Source organism: Ptychodera flava, chromosome 11 (assembly GCF_041260155.1).
Source record: "Ptychodera flava strain L36383 chromosome 11, AS_Pfla_20210202, whole genome shotgun sequence".
In the NCBI taxonomy this organism is placed as follows: domain Eukaryota; kingdom Metazoa; phylum Hemichordata; class Enteropneusta; family Ptychoderidae; genus Ptychodera; species Ptychodera flava.
In genome coordinates, this window is record NC_091938.1 from 26,405,068 (window position 1) to 26,426,668 (window position 21,601).

Below are 21,601 nucleotides of genomic sequence, written 5' to 3' on the forward strand. Positions count from 1 at the left end.
ACGGTTCAAATTTTCCTTGTGGAAAGTTTAAGCAAAAGTGTATGACTTTCAATTCCAAGGGGCGTACTACCTTAAGGAAAAGGTGATGAAGCATGCACTCTCATATTTCCATCCATAATGTCAGCCCAGTAACATAACTACCCACTATCCCCCTTGCATTTTGTCAAATCTACCAACTCATAGATCATTCTTTCATTATTCATCAACAACGCATAAAACAAACATCTGCCCAGCAATTCAGCGATCAATGAAACCTAGAAGTGAAATGCTTTGTGTTCTTCTCTCAAAGGCTTCTGGTCAATCGATAGGATCTCCCGAAGTCCTCCAACATCTAGAAGACTTCAGCGACTCCGTTCAAACCTTTTACAGCAAAATTGGCCATGGTACTTTCATCAGAACCAAGAACTTAAGTAAGTTGAAGGAACTTTAAATTACTGTCTACATCTTTGATTCAACACGATGCTTTATTACAATTGAAGGACGGAAAGCTGAACTTATCAAAAATACTCTGTTTTCTTCAGTCTATCAAGTTTTGCTGGTCTCTGACGTCACTTGGGATTTAAAGGTGCCATCAAGGTCGAACAACTCCGCCTCTAGGGAGAGAAGGGACACGTCGTCTACTAAACCAACGGACGGTACGCCAACAAAAATGAACAGTTTTGTAATCTTGCCAGATGAGCTGTTGAGAGAATTAAGTAAGTGTAATGCACTCACAAATAATTGGCGTAGTGATTGTTTTTGAAGCACACTATCTTGAACGAAAGTGTTCCTAGTTGCCTCTCTGTCCTCCATTTTCGCGTCAACCTTTTCATAAATGCGTAGTTCGAGACAAATCACTCATCGCAATCTGCAACTGAATATTTGTAACTTTTTCTCAAAAATCCTTTTTTAACAATCGTTAAATAATTATCTTTCTTAATCAGGGAAAATATGGGATGAGAAACAAATTCTTTAAAAATTAACCGATATTTGAAATTCAAAATGGCCGCTATTCCCCGAGTGAGCTCTTATCTTTGGTAATGACTTAATGGGTAAAACTAAATTTTCGATTTTCCCATAACCAAGATTTCGAAATCTTTATTCACTCTGTGGGAGACAAAATGAATCCACAAACGAAGCATAGCAGAATAAATATTGTAAAACTCTGAACGTCCGCGGCTCGTATAACACCAAAGAGAAAGACAAAATCCGCATAAGATAGTATGAGCCTCCAAAGTGAAAGATTTAAACTTTTGCTCAAATTTTCCTAAATGAAAATTCAACCGTTCTCTTACCAAATCAAGAATAAATTCGGGGATCACCATGCAAAAGTATTGAACTAGAGAAACAAATTACCTGACTTTTACCGAGCTTTGAGATTCAAAATGTCCGCAATCCATGTGCCGACACCGTAAGACCGTGAAAATAATTCTTACTCCATGAGCTTTAAAATGAGCCCCCACAAAAAGTAAATTAGAAATTTTACAAATTTTAGGATCAAAATATCTCACCCCGAGGCGCATTCTACCTTGAAGGCCATTGGCCCAAATTATGGTCATGTCTTGTAGTGGTTTTGAAATTTATTAATCATATTCTCTTAGCCAAGACCCCGTTTTATCACACCGATACACACAGTTTGTAGCTTGTGCAGATAACATGACTGGCCCGTTTTCTTGACATCTGAAGTACATGCTACGTGCTTCGTTGATATCGTCATTAACGTTCTATTTGCATTGCATAGTTATAATATCCATGGATACATTTGTGCGAATTAAAACTGTTCTGTCACGCTTCATACTGAAGATGTCATATTATAATGATAACTGCGTATATATAGTAGCATCCATTATAACAAATATGTACGTCGTGCATACGAAGTCTGTCTTGAAAAGCCATATAATTATAAATATTTCAACATGCTTCATGAAGCAGGCCTAGAAACTAGTGGTGCATGGAACGAGACCACACAATACTCACAGATATTTCAGTTATTGAGCCTTTAGTGTCTGAAACGTCGGGACTCCGATATAAATATTTGAACCTGGTTTTAAGAGCTGTACACGTACATATAGGCTAAATCTTCCTCAAGACGCTTTTTTCGATAGTTTGTGACATACTGTAAAGGCATAAAATATTCACTAGGATTCAATTTGCAATTTTCTCTTGCAGATATAATCAGCAAAATATAATCCTATTTAAATTATTAAATAACAGATTTTAATGTAACAGTTTCTTTTGCCAATCAACGAACAGAAATCCGAGTGACAATGTTTCCACGGCAAGAGTTCCTTAGCCCCTTGGAAATCACTTTAAGGTGGAGCTACACGTTGCTATCACAGTTTTTTTTCAAAGGAATATTTCTCATTTAAGAATACAAGGAAACCCCCTCATACTATATTTCTTTCAAAAAGCAGAGACTCTGAAATTTAGTATGGTAGCAATAGATTACTCAAAAAAGGAAGTAGTGTATATTTTTGGTGAAAAACACAAATTTTGGTATTTATGAAAAAAATAATTTAAGAAATAAAATTGACGCTATTTTCTAAAATGTAATATTTGACTTGAAAGAAGAGTTTATGTAAAAAAAACTATTATTCTCTTTTGCATTATATATCCGCATTCTTAAATGGCACGGGTTTAAAGGCAAACTATCAAAAAAAGTGATTAAAACATGATTAGCAAATTGATGCCTCCTATATAAAATTTGAGAACTGTATCACCAAAAAAATACTCGTTTTGTTATATAGCATTTAAAGAACAATGTGAATGTTTCAGAAAATTTGAAAATTTTGAAAGTTGTAGAAAAGAGAAGCCAGTAGTTCGGGTGATTTGCATACATTTGCATAAATTATCACACAACTTACGACTGCTTCACAAGGTAAAAGGTCAACCCAATCTTGGTTTACAAATTAATTAAAATTGAATGAATATTTGCAAAAAGTATGATTTTGAGCAAAATAGGCTGTGTGCAGCGTCCCATTAATTGCAGACTTTCCTTGGAAGAAGCACATCAAAACCAACTTTTTGAGAGGTTGATAATTAAGGTTACAGTTAGTTTGATGGTTAGCATGCTTAAAAGTGTTATATATCATACCTAAGAAATCAAATTGGGGTGGGAAGGAGGGGCTTGAAGGGACTCTTTCCGTTTCGGCAAACATCAAACGTGAAATTTAATCCACATAAAAAAGAATATTGCTCTCACATTCCATAACACTTAGAAGAAATGGGTAAGTAACAATTGCAGTAACCATGGTAAAAAAATCTTTTTCTTTAGAAACCTCGCATCCAATAACTTGATATCATAACCTGACTCTTCAAAATTAATGCGCTATGAGAACCGATGAAAAGGTAGTGCCGTCAAACTCTTATTTTATCATATCAGTATATTGATGGTGCAAATGCTGCGATCTGATTGGTCGAGACGTGAAAATAATCGTGCAATATTCGTAGTGTGGCACGGCTGGAACAGGCACGGGCTCTCATTTAGAGAAATTTGACGTTTCACGCCAGAATTTCAGTTTAATGTTGTGATATAATACCAATATACAACTGGTAAACCACTCGGTTTTGACCGTCGTTTGATGTGGTCTATTGCTAAATCAAACACCACGAGAAGTCCAGTTTGGAAAAACTTACCGTCATTTTACCTTACCACGCCGCAAGTGACCAAAAAAGAAGAGTACGTGAAAATAGCAGACTTTTGAACTAGTGTAGGTCTTACTATGAGGAGCAATTCGTCTTTTTTGAAAATCCAAATTCGCTGAAGTTTCCTTTGTGATTTTGAAAGGCATAAGTAAAAAACTTTAGGCGGAAGATGTAAGCCAAATTGACATTGTCTATGACGTATAGGTAACGTTCAGGCACCTTAATTTGTTGAATTACTGTTATATTTCCATTATACATCGCAGATGCTACTATTGTAATAACTTACCTCTACGAGAACCCGGAAGACGTCCTTCCACAAGAACCCGTGGAACCACCGTAAGACTTAGCTTTCCTTCTTTCTCATTTTTATTCTATGTCTGTTATTGTGCCAAGTTTTGCCAGAGGGTGACTGCATTGACCATCTCAATGAAATATTGTGACAGTCAATTCATGTGAAGGAAGGTGTTATAGGGCCTGAAATTTCAGCGCCTGACAGTACACGTCTCTACAGGACTGTGACAGCGTCTAGAAAATTTTCCCTTGCACAGACTTAACCCTGTATACATTTGTATCATCGAAATCGGCAAATATAGACCCCAAAATGTACAGACCGTGTACAATGTTCTGTAAAATCACTAGCGATACATCATTGTCAACTACCTAGTGTTTCAGGCCTGTGCTCTACTCGGCGCTTAAGGTAATATGCACCTCGAAAGTGAAAGGCTTAAACTTTTGCTCAAACTTCCTCAATGAAACTTTCAACCATTCTCTTACCAAAGCAAGAATAAAAATCAGGGGTCACCGTGCAAACTTTGGTACTAGAGAGACAAATAACTTGTGATTTCTCGATATTTGAAATTCAAATGGCCGCCATCCCTGTGTTAACTCTATTGGAAAAAAAAATTTTCGATTTTCGAAAATCTAAGACGGTAAAAACCTTTCTTTCACAAAGCGCTTCAAAATGAGCCCCCACAAGTGGTAGGTCAGAAGGAAATTGATAAAATTTGAAGGCCCGAATTTCTGTCCCCGAGGTGCGTTCTTCCTTAACACCGATTCGGAAAGAAATTCCCCACGCTGTTATCCTCGTAGTGTCAGACCCGTTGAGGTCTCAGTACTCATCTCTGAAATATTTCCAAATTTTCACACCCCGAAAAAGGGATTATTTCTCAGAGACTGTTACAGGTAATGATGGGGCCGTATAGACACGTTCTAAAACCCGCATGTGGTTTCCTGAAATGTGTATACATGTTCTTCGCCAAGTCAGAATCACCATTATTGGGTTGCACAGTAAATTTAGTCTGCACTGAAGCATTACAGGAGATGCACCGTACAGATACGCATGTTGTTAGTTTCAACTAGAACAAGACTGACAGATTCAGATGAGTCGGAGAAGGTTTATCCAGTACGTCCTTTGCTTCAGGCACGCAGGCTTTCAAACAACAATAATTGTTGGAGCAACCACACGTCTACTGAAACCCCACATATCATTCACATGCAACTGTTTCTTCGTCACAGACCTCGTGAGTGGGTCAAGGCAATAACTGCCACCAAGACAGTAACGAAACTGAACTCCCAAGTTGTGTCGGTAATAGTCTACAACGATACAGACACTCTGGAAATCAGTAATGATGTTGAGATGACGATGTACCATCATGAGGTAAGACGAAGAATAATTGACCTTTGACTAATTGTTCTATTCTATTTTGCAACTGCCAATTTCATGAGAGTGTTCCAAACCTTCATAGAAAGTTCAAGGAAATTTTGTGATCTTCGAACAGGGTTTAAACTTTTCGCCACTCTTGCCCCCACAATACATTGCGTTTAAGGCTCACCATGCGTGCACAATTGTAATGGGTCCAAAATGCCACCGTGGTGTTGAACAATCGGCATTTGGTTTCCCCTCAATACGTTTACCATGTTTACAGTAAGAAGAAATTATTTTCTGAGATAGTGACGTACCTCGGAAGATATGCGGGATTCATCTGCAGCAAATCTAAATCCGGCATTACGCTCACTTAAACAGATTAAGCAATTCGTTTTTATGAAAGAAAACACTGTTACAGAAACTAAGAAACTATGCTTTTAAACGTGTTTGGAATCGTACAGTATTAGGGACGGACCATTAGATCTTTGGAGGTGGGGTGGTCACGATCGGATTGTGAATATGTTTTTATTTTTTTACAATTGTAAATGTTTGAATGTTTTTTCCATGTGAGTCATAATGTGCTAATTTTTTGTTAAAGTAAACTGTCAGATTTGTCATTTTTTGCGTTCTGACTTTTTTTATTTGCAAACTAGTCTGGAGATTTTTTCGCTTTGAATGTTTGTTTTTGGTTTTTGAACACCCCCTCCCGAGATCTAATGGTCCATCCCTTACCTGATGCGATTCAAGCAACTCCAGAATTACAGCAACATTTCCCCTTTTTCTCCTAGGTTGGATACAATTCACTGTGTTACTATATTGAATTTGAACACGAGGAAGGGTGAGTTTGTGTTAATAGTACTCTCATTTATTCGGGCTTGTCGAGTTATCCAGACAGCGTGTTCGGAAAAACAACTCCCCGTCTCAAATTCGTTACTTAAAACCACAATAATCTAAATCGTTTTATTTTCTAGACAAAAAATGGAATCATATGCTCTTTCCTAGACTTTGACGAGTTGCCGATTCTGTGGTTATTTGCGTGCGTCGAGTCATCGCACTCATAGTTCGGCTAAAAGTTTGGTGATAAATTCTGATTTCTGAGACTACAGCGTGAACGTAGACAATTCTTAAAGGATACACTTTTTACTCTAAATTGGGGATGGTCAGAATTAAGAATACGCAAGCTTTCTTTTGCCTCCCAAGATGTGACATATTATTCAGAATTTGCGGAGAAAACATTTGACTGTGTGAACAAAAGAGTGGGGCTAAACTGTTTCGACAATTATCAGGCAGTAGACTATGGATTTCCTTCCTCTCCCAGGATTCCCGTCCTTCCCTAGGCCCTTTGCCGATAATAATGTTATCGGTGATCGAGATAGTTGACAAAATCTGAACGAGGTGATGATGCCATGTAATCGCTATTTAACCTGGGCCAGTTTCAAGTCATATACACGAGCTGCCAGTGGAATATCTCCTCCATCGGTCACGACAATCGTTAGCGCCAACTATGAAAAGGGACTATATAGAGGACAGTTAAAGTTGTCTGCGCCTCGAAAGTACCATCTGCTCAAACTTTCCTTAAGTATTATTTTAACCAGTCCCTTCCGAAATCAAGAATAAAAATCCGGGGTGGGAGGAGGGGGGGGGGTTACCGTGCAAGTTTTGGTACTAGAGAAGCAAATAACCCTTTAAATAATTCAAAATGGCCGCCACCCCAATATTAACTCTATGAAGAAAAATAAAAATTTTCGAATTTCGAAAAACTAAGCCAATGAAAAGTTTTCTTACACTAAGAGCTTTAAAATGAACCCCAACGAGTGGTACATCAGAAAAGAATGATAAAAGTTTGAGAGTCTGTCCCTAGGCGCGTTCTACCTTAGCCTAACGCGTGTAGACAATTCATTTCAATAATTAGTTCACCTAGACAATGCAATGAAGTATCTACGTTGACATATTGTATGAGACTATCATTTATTTATGAAACCTAATGAATAACTGTTTTCAGTTCACAGTACATCATTCAATTTGCGCATTCAATAATGCCTTTATGTCTCGTGAGATGTTGCCTCAATTGTTTCATATATTGTCGAGTCAATGCTGTAGAAGAATAAAACCACACTGTGCTCAGAATTGGCACCCTTCATTTATAATCACCATGGAAAAGAAAACGTGACAATGTGACTGGGATGAGAAAGTGCGATTTTCTCCCCAGTGGAGAGCCTCTGCTGTCATTCTCACAGCTACCAGATGAGAAATTCTGGTTCTCACCAACACATAGTGCGAACTGTTTGGCAGCCTGAATTCTCACCTATGGTTGGGAAAATTCTCCATCTTCACTGGACTGGTCACCGAAGCTGGCCATCCTCAGTCTTGAGTCTCACCAGTGGCAATTTCCTGTATCAACGGTGATATTACCATATATGGTGGGGAGAACCAGAATGCCTGACTTGTAGTGGTGAGAATGACAGCAGAGTCTCACCACCATGATAGTAAATTACGCCAGCGCGGGGGTAGGGGTTAGGGGTGGGGGTTGATATGAAACCAAATTGCTCTGTCCATCTTCATCTACTATATAATTGTCATTCCCCGAGAATTTAGCAAAGGAGTGAATCTTGCATGTTGTCAGGTCTTTTTATTAATACAATCGTTGTGTCCCTTCAATGATATTTTTTGAAACATTAATTCTTGAAATTTCCAGAATTCTGATGGGTACAGGCTGTGGAGCTGTCAAAGTCGACCTGGTTGGCGGTTATACTATCTGCAAATGCAATATCCTTGGCAGTTTTGTGATCAAATCGATCATGGGCCCGAAGCCAGTGGTAAGTATTTTACATCAAGTCCATTGCCAAGTTCCCATAATAGAAACCAAAGCTGTTTTAGTCTGGCATCGTATGCCATGTATGAGAGAATACTCTTGTGTGTGGGCGGGGATGCGTAGAGAGCCATTTCATTTGACACTCGTTTAAAGCAACACCAGAGTAGTAGTTTTTCATCACATATATTTCGTGATGTGGCTATCATTTCAAAGGTGTCATTTTATTGACATGAGGATGTGATTGTTGTCTGAAGGGGGACAGGAAGTGAAAAAACATGATTATACGCAGTGTATGGCTGGTTTTTAGAAATTTACCGTAGGCTAAGCAAGAAATAATCAACTCTCGTTCTTAAAGGTATACTGTCATCTGTCCCAATTTTGCCACAGTTACCATGGAAAGAGAAAATCTAACCAATCACAGACTTTAAGCGGGTGGTCGCTTTCTATAAACAGCGCCCTCACATGGGCATTTTGAATTACAAGGAACGCCCCTTTGAGCATATATGGGCATATTTAGATTACAGATGACTGTATACCTTTAATGTATTTTCCTTACTTTTTACCTCAGCCCTTTCTTGAAGCTGGCAAGAAGTACGCTTTGATCATAGCTAGCATCGTAGCAGCTATACTGATACTGATATCATTCATCCTGATCTGTATGTCACGGTGAGTACTTGTCCGTGATATCCCGACGCCCAACATCACAATATTGTGAACTTTTGAAGTTGTGGTCATTATGTCCTACCGTGTGAACAGTATTTTGTAAAACTTCGCCAGTTGTAAGCGTACCACTGTCCGGTGTTTTAAAACACAAACAGTCCGAAATCTAACCATAGAAATGCTTGGGCGGTGTCTTAACCCTTCCACCACTATGGTTTGACCCAAATCCATTGTTATCAATGGCGATTTGGACCTGTTTACAGGGAATATAGGGGTGAACAGGTTGACCCGAATTGATATCCATCTATCGAGATATTTGTGAGTACTTTTGGTACTTTCACGTCGAGACATTGGCAAGACATGTTTTGACCAGACTTAAATTGAAAATTTTCACGTTTGAATTGAACGTGAATGGTTTTTTAGATAATGCGTATTTCAAAGGGGGCCCTGTTCATCCTTACTACTAGAATGAATTGATGACAACAATATGTCTGGATGGTCCACTGGAGCAGAACTGACGATAATGAGTTTCTTCTCAATTCATCAGAGAAAATTCATTTTGATTTTCAGCATCGACATCGACAGATATGTCGTGATGGCCCAGGCAACGTTGGCTTATCTATTCTTTCCCGTCTGTGTCCTCATCGGCCTCTTTCTGAATGACACGCAGGTGAATAAAAATCGTATTTTTCACCCCTTTATTGTCACATTTGCTGTATTGCGCAGGCGCGCTGACCAAAAAAGCATGACTAGGCGACCGAAGCCGATGAGTCTGGTAATTGCATCACAGCTTACGTTTTATCTCAAAGTTGACGCAACCGTAAAACAAAGCAAAACAAAACAAAACAAACGACATACTACATATACTTCCCCTTCGTTTTGCAGCAATGTACATTTTCTTAAGGAAAGGCTGACCTGATAATGAAAATAAAAAACAACAAACAAAAACAGGGAAACTGTAGGATCTGTTTTCGAATTGTTCACATCGTTATCGTATACGAAGGTTACAGATACTCCGTTCTTTCACCACGGTGACCAGTTATTTTCATATTAAATGTATTCATGTCGACGGCGTGACGTGTTCTAATATTAGGTTTCTTCCCCCCGTTTTCTTACCCAGGGCTGTCGCGTATTGTCTCTGTTCGTCTACGTTGAAGCCATGAGCAGCAATGCCTGGATGCTGTGTCAGATTTTACAGGTGTTTTTCAAAGTGAAGTACTACGTTTGTGTATCGAACAGGAGGTAAGAATCGCAAAACCTGAATGTCCTCATAGAATCTTTGTAATTCCCGAAGTGTAATAGTATTCGATCAGGCAAATGTGTAATTGACATTTTTCAAATGCGCTATTGCGATGCTAATTATTCACAGTAAATGGTGAATATTTAACGGATATCGCTTTGTGCACGCTAGTGTCACCTCTGACAGAATTCATCAAAAAGTACGTTTACATCTTGCAAAAGAGTACCATTCATTAGTATCAAAGGGATCATTGTCCTGACCCGTCGGAATAGGTCAAGCCGAGCAACCCTCAAGGCCAGTGTTAATTATTAGATATATCACAAAGAAAATTTGTTGATAAAAATTTCAATAGAGAACAGAAGATTGTTAACAAGCACTTCACACATCCACAAATACGAGAACCAATAATTGAGAAGTGGCTGCTGTAAATTGTTGAGGTGAAAAAAGAAGTTTCCGCTTTGATTGTCGAATGAACATTCATATTACATGGGAATAATTGAGTAAATATAAAGCTTGCGTTGGTAAAATTCTTGTGTGGATTTTTACGCTCAGCCGCTTATAATCAAAATGTTGAGTGAACGCAAAATTAAAAAAAAAAGAATTGAATTACTCCGGTGTCACTTCATAACAAGTAAAATGGAATGCTGTGATGTAAAGATCCGACTAGTACTTGACAAAGAGATGTTCTTGAACCTTTTTACAGACTGCTGTACTCCATTCTGGGTTGGGTTTTCCCGATAGTTGTCGCCACGTTTGCTTACGTTACAGCTTCTGAAACACAGGGCTCGGAGAACTTGACAGATTTGTACAGGTGAGTTTGCAAGCACATAGCTCCAAGAGTTAGAGAGAGAGAGCAGAACCGTGCCTGGAACTGTCTCTCTGTTGTGAACACCATACACCCTTCACATGATACGGTATGCTGTCAACGTCATATTTAGTTTTCCGCTTGTTCGATTTTGGTGAATGATAAACCAACTGGACGATAAATTATAGGTCAGTATCGTGTTGAGTCAATGAAAAAAAAGAGAATCTTGCAAGCAATTAACAAGATGTTTCTCAAGAAAAGTCAACACCTTTAAGACGCGCGACAAGCCAAAGCCAAAACACCCACAATCTAGACCTGGACCAAATGGCTACTCTTTGTTTAGAAATTGACTTCTCACCTGCGTTGTATAAGATCTGAGGACGACAATATCTTGAGGGCTATCATTTTGGACTAGCTGATACAGGAACGAACAGAAAAGGTTTCAGTACACCGGCCTGGGCAGCCCCAATGACAACTAGTTCAAATCCATTTTGATTAAGTTTGAATGCTCCTCGAGGACAGATATTTTTGAACTCTCGAACTTTTCGAACTATCACTAGTCGGGTCTTATCTTGAAGCTCTTTGAATTCACATAATTTTCGGCAGATTATTTTGTAGAAATCGAAAGTTTGATTTTCATCCATAGAGTTAATACAGGAAAGGCAGACCTTTTGAATTTCAAATAGCGGTAAATATTGAGTTGGTTTTTTTATCTCTTATCAAGTTTTGCATGGTTACCCCTAATTTTGATTTTAAAAAGGAATGCTTTAGAGTTTTCTAAAAGAAAGTTTGCGCAGAATTTAAGTCTTTCAATGAAAGTATGCCAACTTGCGAAATGGGCGGAGAGATTTTGGTTGATGCAAGTCGAAAGTGACAACCCACAAGGCTCAGAAAAACCCCAAGTTTTTTTCCACCTCCAGATTATGTGTGATTTCATGAACCGATAATTTTGTGAACGATTTAGTTTGAGATGTAAATGGATGGCGAGGAAAGCAAAACAACTGATGTCAAAATATGACTTAATTCTGGATATAAGGAGGATACGGAGCTTTCTTTGTCGTTAATTGACTGTGTCATGTTTCTTCTAACGTCATTAGTCTTTGGCTAGGGTGTTTCTCATTATCGATCAAACGAATGATTCGAAACAGAAATCGTGACGCCCCCGTCACGACCAGTTTCCTTGATCATATCAATTAACATCTTCAAGTCGACTTCTCGAATCGAAATCTCCTCATTTACCCCATTTACACTATCTTCCGATCACATTAAACTTTAAACATTTTAAAATCCCGCCATATGCATTTGACATATATTATTTTTGATCGTTCCTCGTTTTAATATTTTTTCAGTTGTTTTCTGAAAGAAAATGACGCCGTTGTTTCGGAATCCATCTTTTTGCTGTTCTCCTTGGTAAGTCCCAATATCGCTCGAACGCCTTGTTTTGTTTTAGCCTTGTAAAAACTTCATAAACTACATAAAAAAGCGATCTGAAAATTCAAATAGAAAATCTTCAAGGCAGAAGCATTTGTTATGTGGGATTCTGCTGGCCCTAGATAGGACCTATAAGGTTTTAAATTTGTATGGTTTATGGCGTCATTCTATTTGTTGAATTTCCCATCAATTAAATAAATTAAATTAAATTAAATAAATTAACTTAAATTAAATTAAATTAAATTAAATTAAATTAAATTAAATTAAATTCAATTCAATTCAATTCAATTCAATTCAATTCATTTCGATTCAATTCAATTCAATTTAATTCAATTCAATTCGATTCAATTCAATTCAATTCAATTCAATTCAATTCAATTCAATTCAATTCAATTCAATTCAATTCAATTCAATTCAGTTCAATTCAATTCAGTTCAATTCAATTCAATTCAATTCAATTCAATTCAATTCAATTCAATTCAATTCAATTCAATTCAATTCAATTCAATTCAATTCAATTCAATTCAATTCAATTCAATTCAATTCAATTCAATTCAGTTCAATTCAGTTCAGTTCAATTCAATTCAGTTCAATTCAATTCAGTTCAGTTCAATTCAGTTCAATTCAATTCAGTTCAGTTCAATTCAATTCAATTCAGTTCAATTCAATTCAATTCAATTTAGTTCAGTTCAGTTCAGTTCAATTCAGTTCAGATACTTATTGTCCACAAATACATTTGCCTTCAGGCTCATCAAATACAAATTGAAATAGTACAAATGGCAAACTATATAATACTTGAACTTTGAACCTGCTGGAGCACCGGTGTATTGTGGTCTGATAAAAGGCAATTTTTCATTCTGCTTTGTCAGAGTGCCCAGCGCTCATTTTGTCAACAGAACTGTGTAGTGCCTATTGTTATTCTTGGCCACCGAAGTACGGTTCTGACGTGAATATCATTTGGCAATAATGACATTACTTATTATACAAAGTGTGTTGTGTTTGCAAGCCCAATACTTTCAATGTCAACATACTTTGGGAGATGAATAAATACTTGTTTCAGGGAAGAAAAGCATGAAAAATCATTCTGTGTTACAGCCCGTGTAAAGTGTATGTGTAATGGTAGAGAAATTTTTACAATTTACTCTAAGGTTGGCAGCGCTAACGCAATTTTTTCCCAATGCCAAGTTCGATTACCTTGTCAAGGATAAGTAACGATTTTAACAGAAATTATATTTCAGGTGGTTAAAGCGAGACATCATGATATTCATTAATGTAAAAGCGTATTACTTACCTTGTCAAACGGTCTAAAACATATCATTTGCATTGACAGTGGAGAATTCTTTGTACATCATGCATTCTAGATGTGAACTTGATGTCTCATCTTTCGCTTTCCGTTTTTTTTAACCGAAACAGATAAACCTATCACTTCTGATTTTAACCCATCGGATGTATTGCAAAAGAGAGGATGAATTCGTCTGGTTCGAGAAAGATCGTCTATGGTGAGCTTGATAACGTTTATTCTCTTTGTTTCCGAAGGTTTTGGCATGCTTTGCGTGGCAAATGTTCTGATTGCTCTTTGTTCATTTTCACGATTTCGGTGCCAATGTTTTACTGCATACCCATAAAGTATAGGTACACATCATGCATGTATCTTACAACGGAATGGCGTACCTCCTTGCAGCACGCACGACTCTGGTATAATGATATATTATACATATGGTCAGTCAGTTGCATCGCTGGTCGATAGGACAACCCCCTGTTCAGAGAGGAGGTGAACGCCCGTATCAAACTTTTGACCATAATTTGCTTGTAATGTTGACGCGGATATCAATTCGTTGTCTTATCTACTCCCCGCACCATGCTAAAACGCTCCATCATGACCATACGAATGCAATTATCAGTGCTAACAGCAATGCTAACATGGCGAGTGTTGGAGAGCCATCAGATTGTCGCATAAGTTCATGAAACGAAATTCCTTCGGTAACATCAACACCCCCTCCCCCTTCCCCCTAAACCAAAGTTCAAAAGTGCGAAATGTTGACGCCTACCTGAGAGTACAATGTAGCATTTTTGCTATAGTTACTGAAGATATTATCATGCCCTGCCTGTCGCATTTTGATTGGTCGAGCTGAACCACGTGACTGACCACAAATACACAGTAATGGTTCGTTTACATGCCCGTGAATATGAATAATAAGATTAACAACTCAAAGTATCGTAACTTTACAGCTCAAACGTAAATCACCATCAATCACAAAATAAAATGAAGCACTTGTAGGTCATGTTGAGATACTTTTTTCTGAAAACATCTCCGGATTTGCCATTTTTACAGCGCACGTGACAGTGCGTCGCGTATTGCTCAGTTTCTGGGGCCCAGTTGTCGTTCGCTCCGGAAATTTTCGCAAATTTTGACGGTTTTCTCGGGTTCGCTGATAATATAATGGAAAAAACAGACTCCGCTCTGACCATTAACGTTTATTTGTGGGCGCGGGCTCGAGGAAAGCCAAATTAACGGGCTCGGCAAGCCTCGCCCGTTAATTTTTGGCTTTCCTCTCGCCCTTGCCCACAAATAAACGTTAATGGTCAGCGCGTCGCCCGTTATTTCTATAATATGTTTCCCCGGTGAACATTACATCGTCAAGTAATCTATCAAGTTTGAGTACTAACCGCCGCCAGTATGACACGAACGAGCTGGAAATAATTACAGTAAAATTTGTTCGCACTAGTGTGCAGTTTTTGTTGATTTTTAAGTAAAGAGAACTTGTAATCAAAAAATAAAAGTGCGAAAGTGAACTTCACTAATAGCGCTGTTCACGGTTACAGGTTTGTTTCTAAATATAGCTGTACGCGCGCGACATCGCACACGCAGCTTGAAATGCGGACAAATTTTATCAATGTTGCATACATGGCCGTTTTTGCAGCTAATACTCAGAGTCGTGAATATGTTTTTTAGTATTCATTGTTACACTAGCAGTCACCCACTGAGATGTATTTTCGTCGTTCTTGCATGCGTAATTTTCAAAAGCGTTATCTGAAAATGCGGACAAATATTTATTTTTGCATATTAATTAGAGACAGTGACGTAAACTGTGAACGGCCCTATTGAATGGAGGTCAAACCCCCTCTCTCCGTAAACGAATATTCGCTTTTTGAACTTATACAACAATCTGAGACGGTCCCTAAATCTCCGGCATTTCATTATACTCCGTGGATTAAAGCTAAACATTTGCAGTAGAACAAATACTGAAAAAAAGATAAAGGAATGATGCAGCAAATAGACAATACTTTTGAAGAATGTTTATATGTAACTTGTTTCTCTGTATTCACAGGAATGATTTGCTAATTGTGAGCCTTTTGTTTCCGACTATGATTATGACGTGGATCTTCGGTAAAATGACGACCATGAACGCCTATTTCTTATATACCTATATATTCGCAACCTCCTTATTCGCCTTTGTAAGTATATGTCAAGATTGTTTTTGAAATGCTTACATGGTTTGTAATTTAATACTAACAAGATTGGAACTAATTTGGGATATTTTGATAGTGAAGTAATGTCGGTTTAATCTGCAAATGTAAGCTTATCTGTTTTTCTCTTTTGGCAATGCACTAATGAGTAATTTGTAATATTACAACATTCAGCTACAGGGCACCTAACACTTTTGAGAGATTTGAATAATATGAAGATCCAATTCTCCCAAATTAGTTCCAATAGTGTTTGTAGCTCAGTAGTGTATAGTTCTTTATCACTAGTACTGTCATTGTGCACCAACCATTGTTTCTTGAGCTCCTCAGAAGAAAACGTTGGGACTATCCATTGTCTGACCCGTTCATTCGCAGCACTACCATCTGTTACTATAGAGAAAGAATAATATTTGTCTGGGTTGTAATTCAATGGTCGACCAAAACAATGTACGGTACATGTACCTTACATAATGTATTCACTGTGTTGGCAAGCCAAGTATCAGGTACTTCATCATGATGTAGTAGAAGATAACATAATTGATAAATTGAACCCGAGTAACTACTCAAAATGTCAAATGTCACTCATTGCCTAACCTAGGGCAGTGACACTCCTATTGGATCATCATATTTGCATTATTGTATCGTACACCTTCATGTAAACTTGTACAATACGGGCCATACTCAGTGCCGGGTAGAGAAAGCTACTTGACTTTGAATCAAATTAGTTAATTGTCTAATTATACGGTGAAATATTGCATTGAGTGGTACATATCTTTTTATTGAGATATTTTTTTTGTGAACTTTTGAGACTGTTTCTTCAACTCCTTATTCTTCTATTAAAGTACCAAGGTCAACAATCAACGCGATTGGAACTAATTTGGGATAAGTGGATGGTGAAGTAATGTCGATTTAATCTGCAAATGTAACCTCATCTACTTTTCTTTTTAAGATACACACTTGTTTTAATAATTAATTTGTAATATTGCAACATTCAGCTATAGGACACCTAAAACTTTTGAGAATTTGAAAAATATGAAAATCCAATTATCCCAAATTAGTTCCAATCGTGTTAATTCAACTCATAGTATCGCACGTTATACATACATACATACATACATGCATGCATGCATACATACATACATACATACATACATACATACATACATACATACATACATACATACATACATACATACATACATACATACATACATACATACATACATACATACATACATACATACATTCATACCAAGTTTTGATTGTATACATTATTTGTCTCATTTCAGGCATCTCTGATATTCCTAGGATTCTGTGCAACTAACCAAGAGGTAATTATTAATATCCATACAGTATTATCAATCTATAGACAATCCAAAAAAGGAAGTTATTCATACTGAATGTACATGTCTGTGTTAATATTGAGGCTGTAGAGTGGCGATGATGACAGGATACTGAAGATTAAATGTATGATAATAAAAAGGGAATCATTTGGCTTGCACCGGGCAGGTGTCAGATATATATAACAAGAGTACTACTTGTGATGAGAATGCCATGATTGTGTACGCAACAACTTGATTATCGAACAGTATTACACACACACACATCCACTTCAACTCATTTATTGTTTATCAATATTCATCCTGTTTGGCTTGGCAAATCAAAATGACTGCCTCGATTCGTCTATTATCTGATGTAACCATGAACCTGTTTTCTCTACGTCTATATGATGCAACCTGGTACGTCAGGAAAGCAGAGCACTGCCATTATCTTCACCTTGCTGCAGATCAAGAGTTAGAGTTCACTAGGCTCGTCATTTGTGGCCAGGTCTTGACCAACAGTTTCAGGATTCATAGCAATTTTAAAACTGAACGGCAGAACAGTTAATCATGATGTTGCTCGCTGTTTTTGCTTTGTTTGTTTGCTGTTTCTTTTCCTTAAATATCTCACTTTCCAACTTTTGTATGTATTGCTTTCAGCTCTTGGAAGCCATCAGAGTCAAATATTTCGAAGACCAACTCCACAGGGAGGCACTGAAAGAAGAGAAGTTGATTGAAATAGAGCGATATAAAATACGCAACGAGAACATGAAAATCATGCGTTCGATCACGGAAGACAAAGTGCGCAGACGACATATTAGCAAGAACAGAAACGTGGCCATTGAGGGTATTTTCCAGACGGTACGTTTTCATGTTACCTTTCTTGGCTTCATGTAAGAGAAAGTGCTCCACACTCACAATTTCCAAGTCATGAGTATTGCCTACGGTGTCCATAACATTTAGGTAACACTATACGATTTTAACCTGAGTGTGCACCAAAAAGGTATCGGGTAATGTCACTGTTTAAGTCTCTTGGAGGGACTTGTCATTTTTTAGGGTTGGAAGAAGGTATTTTTATTTTTATTTTTCGAAATGCCTGAGCAATTTTGTGTGATTGATATCATGATGCCATTCAGTGGAACACTGCATCAGTCTGTTCCCTGCAGAATAGTAAATTGCTGTCTCTATAAACAACGTTACCGTGACGGTGGCGTATACTGCAGCTTGAGAAAAAAAGAGAAACTCGCGCTAAAATACTACGTTCGACGTTTTCACTCTGTTGAAGATTAGGTCATCATAGGGCAAGCGCATGAGTAAGACCTGTCATAATTATCTATGAGGGACAAAAGAAGCCTCTTAATTGAGCATATTGGTAGTCATATAACAATGCCATCGCGTAGATTACTGTGTCAGTCTGTCACCTCTATCATAGCATAGTCTGCATTTATTGGATTCAAAGCACAGTGAAACCACCAAATTCTACTCCTGTCCTGTCATCTCACGTGGCATCCCTCCTAAATTTAACCTTTATCAATTTTCCGCTTACCGGACCCCCCGTCCGCTGTGAAAGAAAAGTCAGATAATCCCCCCCATAACGTCAACCCCTAAAAAAACAACGAACCCCCCCCCCCCCAAAAAAAAAGAAGAAAAACCCAAGGTAATGAGCACCCACGCTATTTGCAGCATAAGCTTATGTACGTTTATAGGATTCTAAAATTGAAACACTCAAAAAAGGAAAAGTTTGCCTTCTCTGATTCCACATTGATATATATTACACCCACGGTCACAGTTTTCGGACAGAGCTTATTCGACGCATACGATAAGCTTCGCGGTAGCCCAAAACGAAAATTGTACGTAAAAGTTTGAGAGTCCGAATTTCTGTCCCTGCCCGGGGCACATTCTACCCTAAACGCTCTCTGGAGAGAAAAGTATTAGAAGATGTGTTTGTTTCAAGAACAAAAATAATGAAAATATCATCAAACGTTACAGCCAACTAAATGCGGTAAACATAGGGCAGTAATATAGTTACTAGTATATACAAGATCGCGCTTTGCGTTTTTTTACGATAACAAAACTCACATGCTACTTAACAACCTCACACTAATCTTGAGATGTAACTTTCAAGGCGAGGAAATAGGTCTAATTAAAAATCTACGAAGGTGTATATTTGCTTATAATTTTATTGACGTATTCGACCCTATTTTGTCTTTTTTTTCTTGTATTGCAGGCCGTCCACAGAAACCGCGTCGGCGTCGCATGTGTGTCAGACGATATCAAAATTGAAGAAATCAAATAATCTGTTGAAAGCGGGGCATGGTTTACGGCTGAAAAATCCTGGGCTGATGCTGTATACCATTCAACGTGATCATAATTTGTATGTTTGTTTGTGAAGTGTGATCTCTGCCAAGCAGTGATCGATGTTGCCCAGTTTTCTTCAGGAGTGCCGATTGGAGGAACATTACCTTGACGAATTCCTAAGCCACAAGTTCCAGAGGCAGAGCAAGAGAAACCAATAACTAACATGCGTTCATTGATGAGAGGGACACAAATGACAGATGTTTGTCTCAAGGAGAGGATAAAACGAAGATATCGCTCAGTAAAACGCAAAAGGAATCGGACGGGTGGAAACTTTTTGAAAAACAGCGGGGGTGGGGGTGGGGGATATTTTGATATATTGAATTCATGCCCCGTTGTATCAGTCAGTATAGGTTTTCAATTGTTTGTTTTGTACTCCACAACACCACACATGAACACATTACGGATTTACCTTTAAGTATACCATACCTTTTGTATTATATGTACAGCGATGCAATTAAAATGCTGACTGAATAATTTATCAGTAGAATTCATTTTCACCAAAGGATTCAAACTCTAAATTGTGTTCTTATATTTACCTGTCGCTCTCGATTCTGGCTCTACAATCAAATTCAGTGTGACAAGAATATTTTGGAGAATTTCATTTGTTTTTGTGCGCTGGCAGATGAACAAGCAGATGGAATCAAGTAGAATTAGAAACTGAAGGAACGTTCATTCATACAATTCAGTCTGTTTTCAATAAGCGATGAAATGCTTTGAATTTGTTCAAACGAGTGCTGTCATTGTATTTCCTTATTGTGGTTTTATGACAATTACAGAAGATTAATCGGTGATAAGTATTCATATTGAGTGGAATTATATTATGCATTTATATGAATTTGCTTTTCTAAAATGACTATGTCGGTGTACGAACTGAATTGATGCAACACGCTAATGAAATGCCAGTGTTACGTTAAATTGACAGCTTTACAATGTCATCTGTAGTTAGCCCCGCTCTATTATTTCGATTTTTATACAATATAGGTCATTTTAAGTCAATATATATAAATGCGTATTTGTAATACGAGGGTGTTGTATTGTTTACTTTTCTGAGTTTCAGGCTGTTTGTGTGATCGTAGTCCTCAGTTGCCGCTAGTTTTGACGAGGAGGCGGGAACATAATGTCGTAAGCTGTAAATGTATTATTGATAGCACCAACAGCTTTTGCTTTCCCCTATATACTTACTGAGCAAACGTCTGGGGACAAGCATGATCATAAATAAACCGTATGTAAAATATACAGTCTGATATTGTCTTCATCCTTGGCCGGCTTCATAAGCAGATGTCAGTTTCTTCTGTGGGCGCTATTTTTTTTCAAGCCAGAGAAGTTTTATCTCCACCCAACATTCATGCTGTCGCGCATCAGTGCCGCGGTGGTGATGACAAGTAGCGAAATGTGAGAGCGTTGCGCTGATGACTTGAAACGAGGTCAGATGAACCCAGGGCGACGGAGCGTAAAAACATCAATTAAGTTGACATGGGCACCGAAACAAAAACACGATTTCTACTCACGATAATTATCAGATAATATACAGATGATATAGCATATTGCCATGGGATACTCGCCTCCATCGGAGTGACCTTTCCTTTCATCGCAGTTTTGTGTTATCAATCAGACTGCTTTATTACACAATTTTACAAACATTAGTATAATATATTGTATGGGCCGATCGGTAAAGTTTAGTGTGAAGAACACTTCAAATGCATAGATTACAATGAAATATTATCATGGAAGGCGATGTATTTAAAAATAACGTGTCGACAAAAAGGCCAAAAACTACAGGATGGAGTCCCAGGCTAGTTTAACGACTCGATGGAGTGCAAGTGCAACATAATACGACGAAATCTTATTTCTAGGAATTCTGTGATCTTCAAACCGTTTCGTTCACGAATAGGACCTCTGTATTTTCAAGGCCTATGACTACACTTACAGTATTTGATGTATCGCGGTTCGGGGTCAAAGTTTAACTTATATTCCTGTCGTCGGAATGGTACAGTGACTTCACCCAGACAGGGTTTACTCGACGATACCGTCTTATTTAACCCTGTCTTATTTAATTATATCCATTAATCCACTAATGGTTCGTAGCAAACATAAAGATGAGCGAGAAAGATATTCAGAATTAAAATTTACTATTTTGTTTGATCTACCCTCATGGGGGCTCAATTTAAAGCTATGGGAATAAGAAAAAATTCACCGTCTTAGTTTTTTTTGAAAATTGGAAAGTTTACTTTTCTAAAGGCAA

The 21,601-nt window shown here is 37.8% G+C and overlaps 1 protein-coding gene across 1 annotated transcript in view; it reads left to right on the plus strand.

The window, feature by feature from the left end:
* LOC139143957 (adhesion G protein-coupled receptor F5-like) overlaps nucleotides 1-20,594 on the plus strand; it is a 41,699-nt gene extending 21,105 nt beyond the window's left edge. Inside the window, exons 9-24 of the mRNA XM_070714580.1 lie at nucleotides 290-410; nucleotides 522-695; nucleotides 3,888-3,960; nucleotides 5,140-5,281; nucleotides 6,058-6,107; nucleotides 7,965-8,085; nucleotides 8,650-8,747; nucleotides 9,312-9,411; nucleotides 9,862-9,983; nucleotides 10,685-10,792; nucleotides 12,136-12,196; nucleotides 13,631-13,716; nucleotides 15,547-15,673; nucleotides 16,972-17,013; nucleotides 17,662-17,862; nucleotides 19,229-20,594. Of these exons, the coding sequence (XP_070570681.1) occupies nucleotides 290-410; nucleotides 522-695; nucleotides 3,888-3,960; nucleotides 5,140-5,281; nucleotides 6,058-6,107; nucleotides 7,965-8,085; nucleotides 8,650-8,747; nucleotides 9,312-9,411; nucleotides 9,862-9,983; nucleotides 10,685-10,792; nucleotides 12,136-12,196; nucleotides 13,631-13,716; nucleotides 15,547-15,673; nucleotides 16,972-17,013; nucleotides 17,662-17,862; nucleotides 19,229-19,297 (1,695 nt within the window). The 3' untranslated portion in view covers nucleotides 19,298-20,594. The remainder of the gene's footprint in view (nucleotides 1-289; nucleotides 411-521; nucleotides 696-3,887; nucleotides 3,961-5,139; nucleotides 5,282-6,057; nucleotides 6,108-7,964; nucleotides 8,086-8,649; nucleotides 8,748-9,311; nucleotides 9,412-9,861; nucleotides 9,984-10,684; nucleotides 10,793-12,135; nucleotides 12,197-13,630; nucleotides 13,717-15,546; nucleotides 15,674-16,971; nucleotides 17,014-17,661; nucleotides 17,863-19,228) is intronic.
* The last annotated feature ends 1,007 nt before the right edge of the window (nucleotides 20,595-21,601 follow it).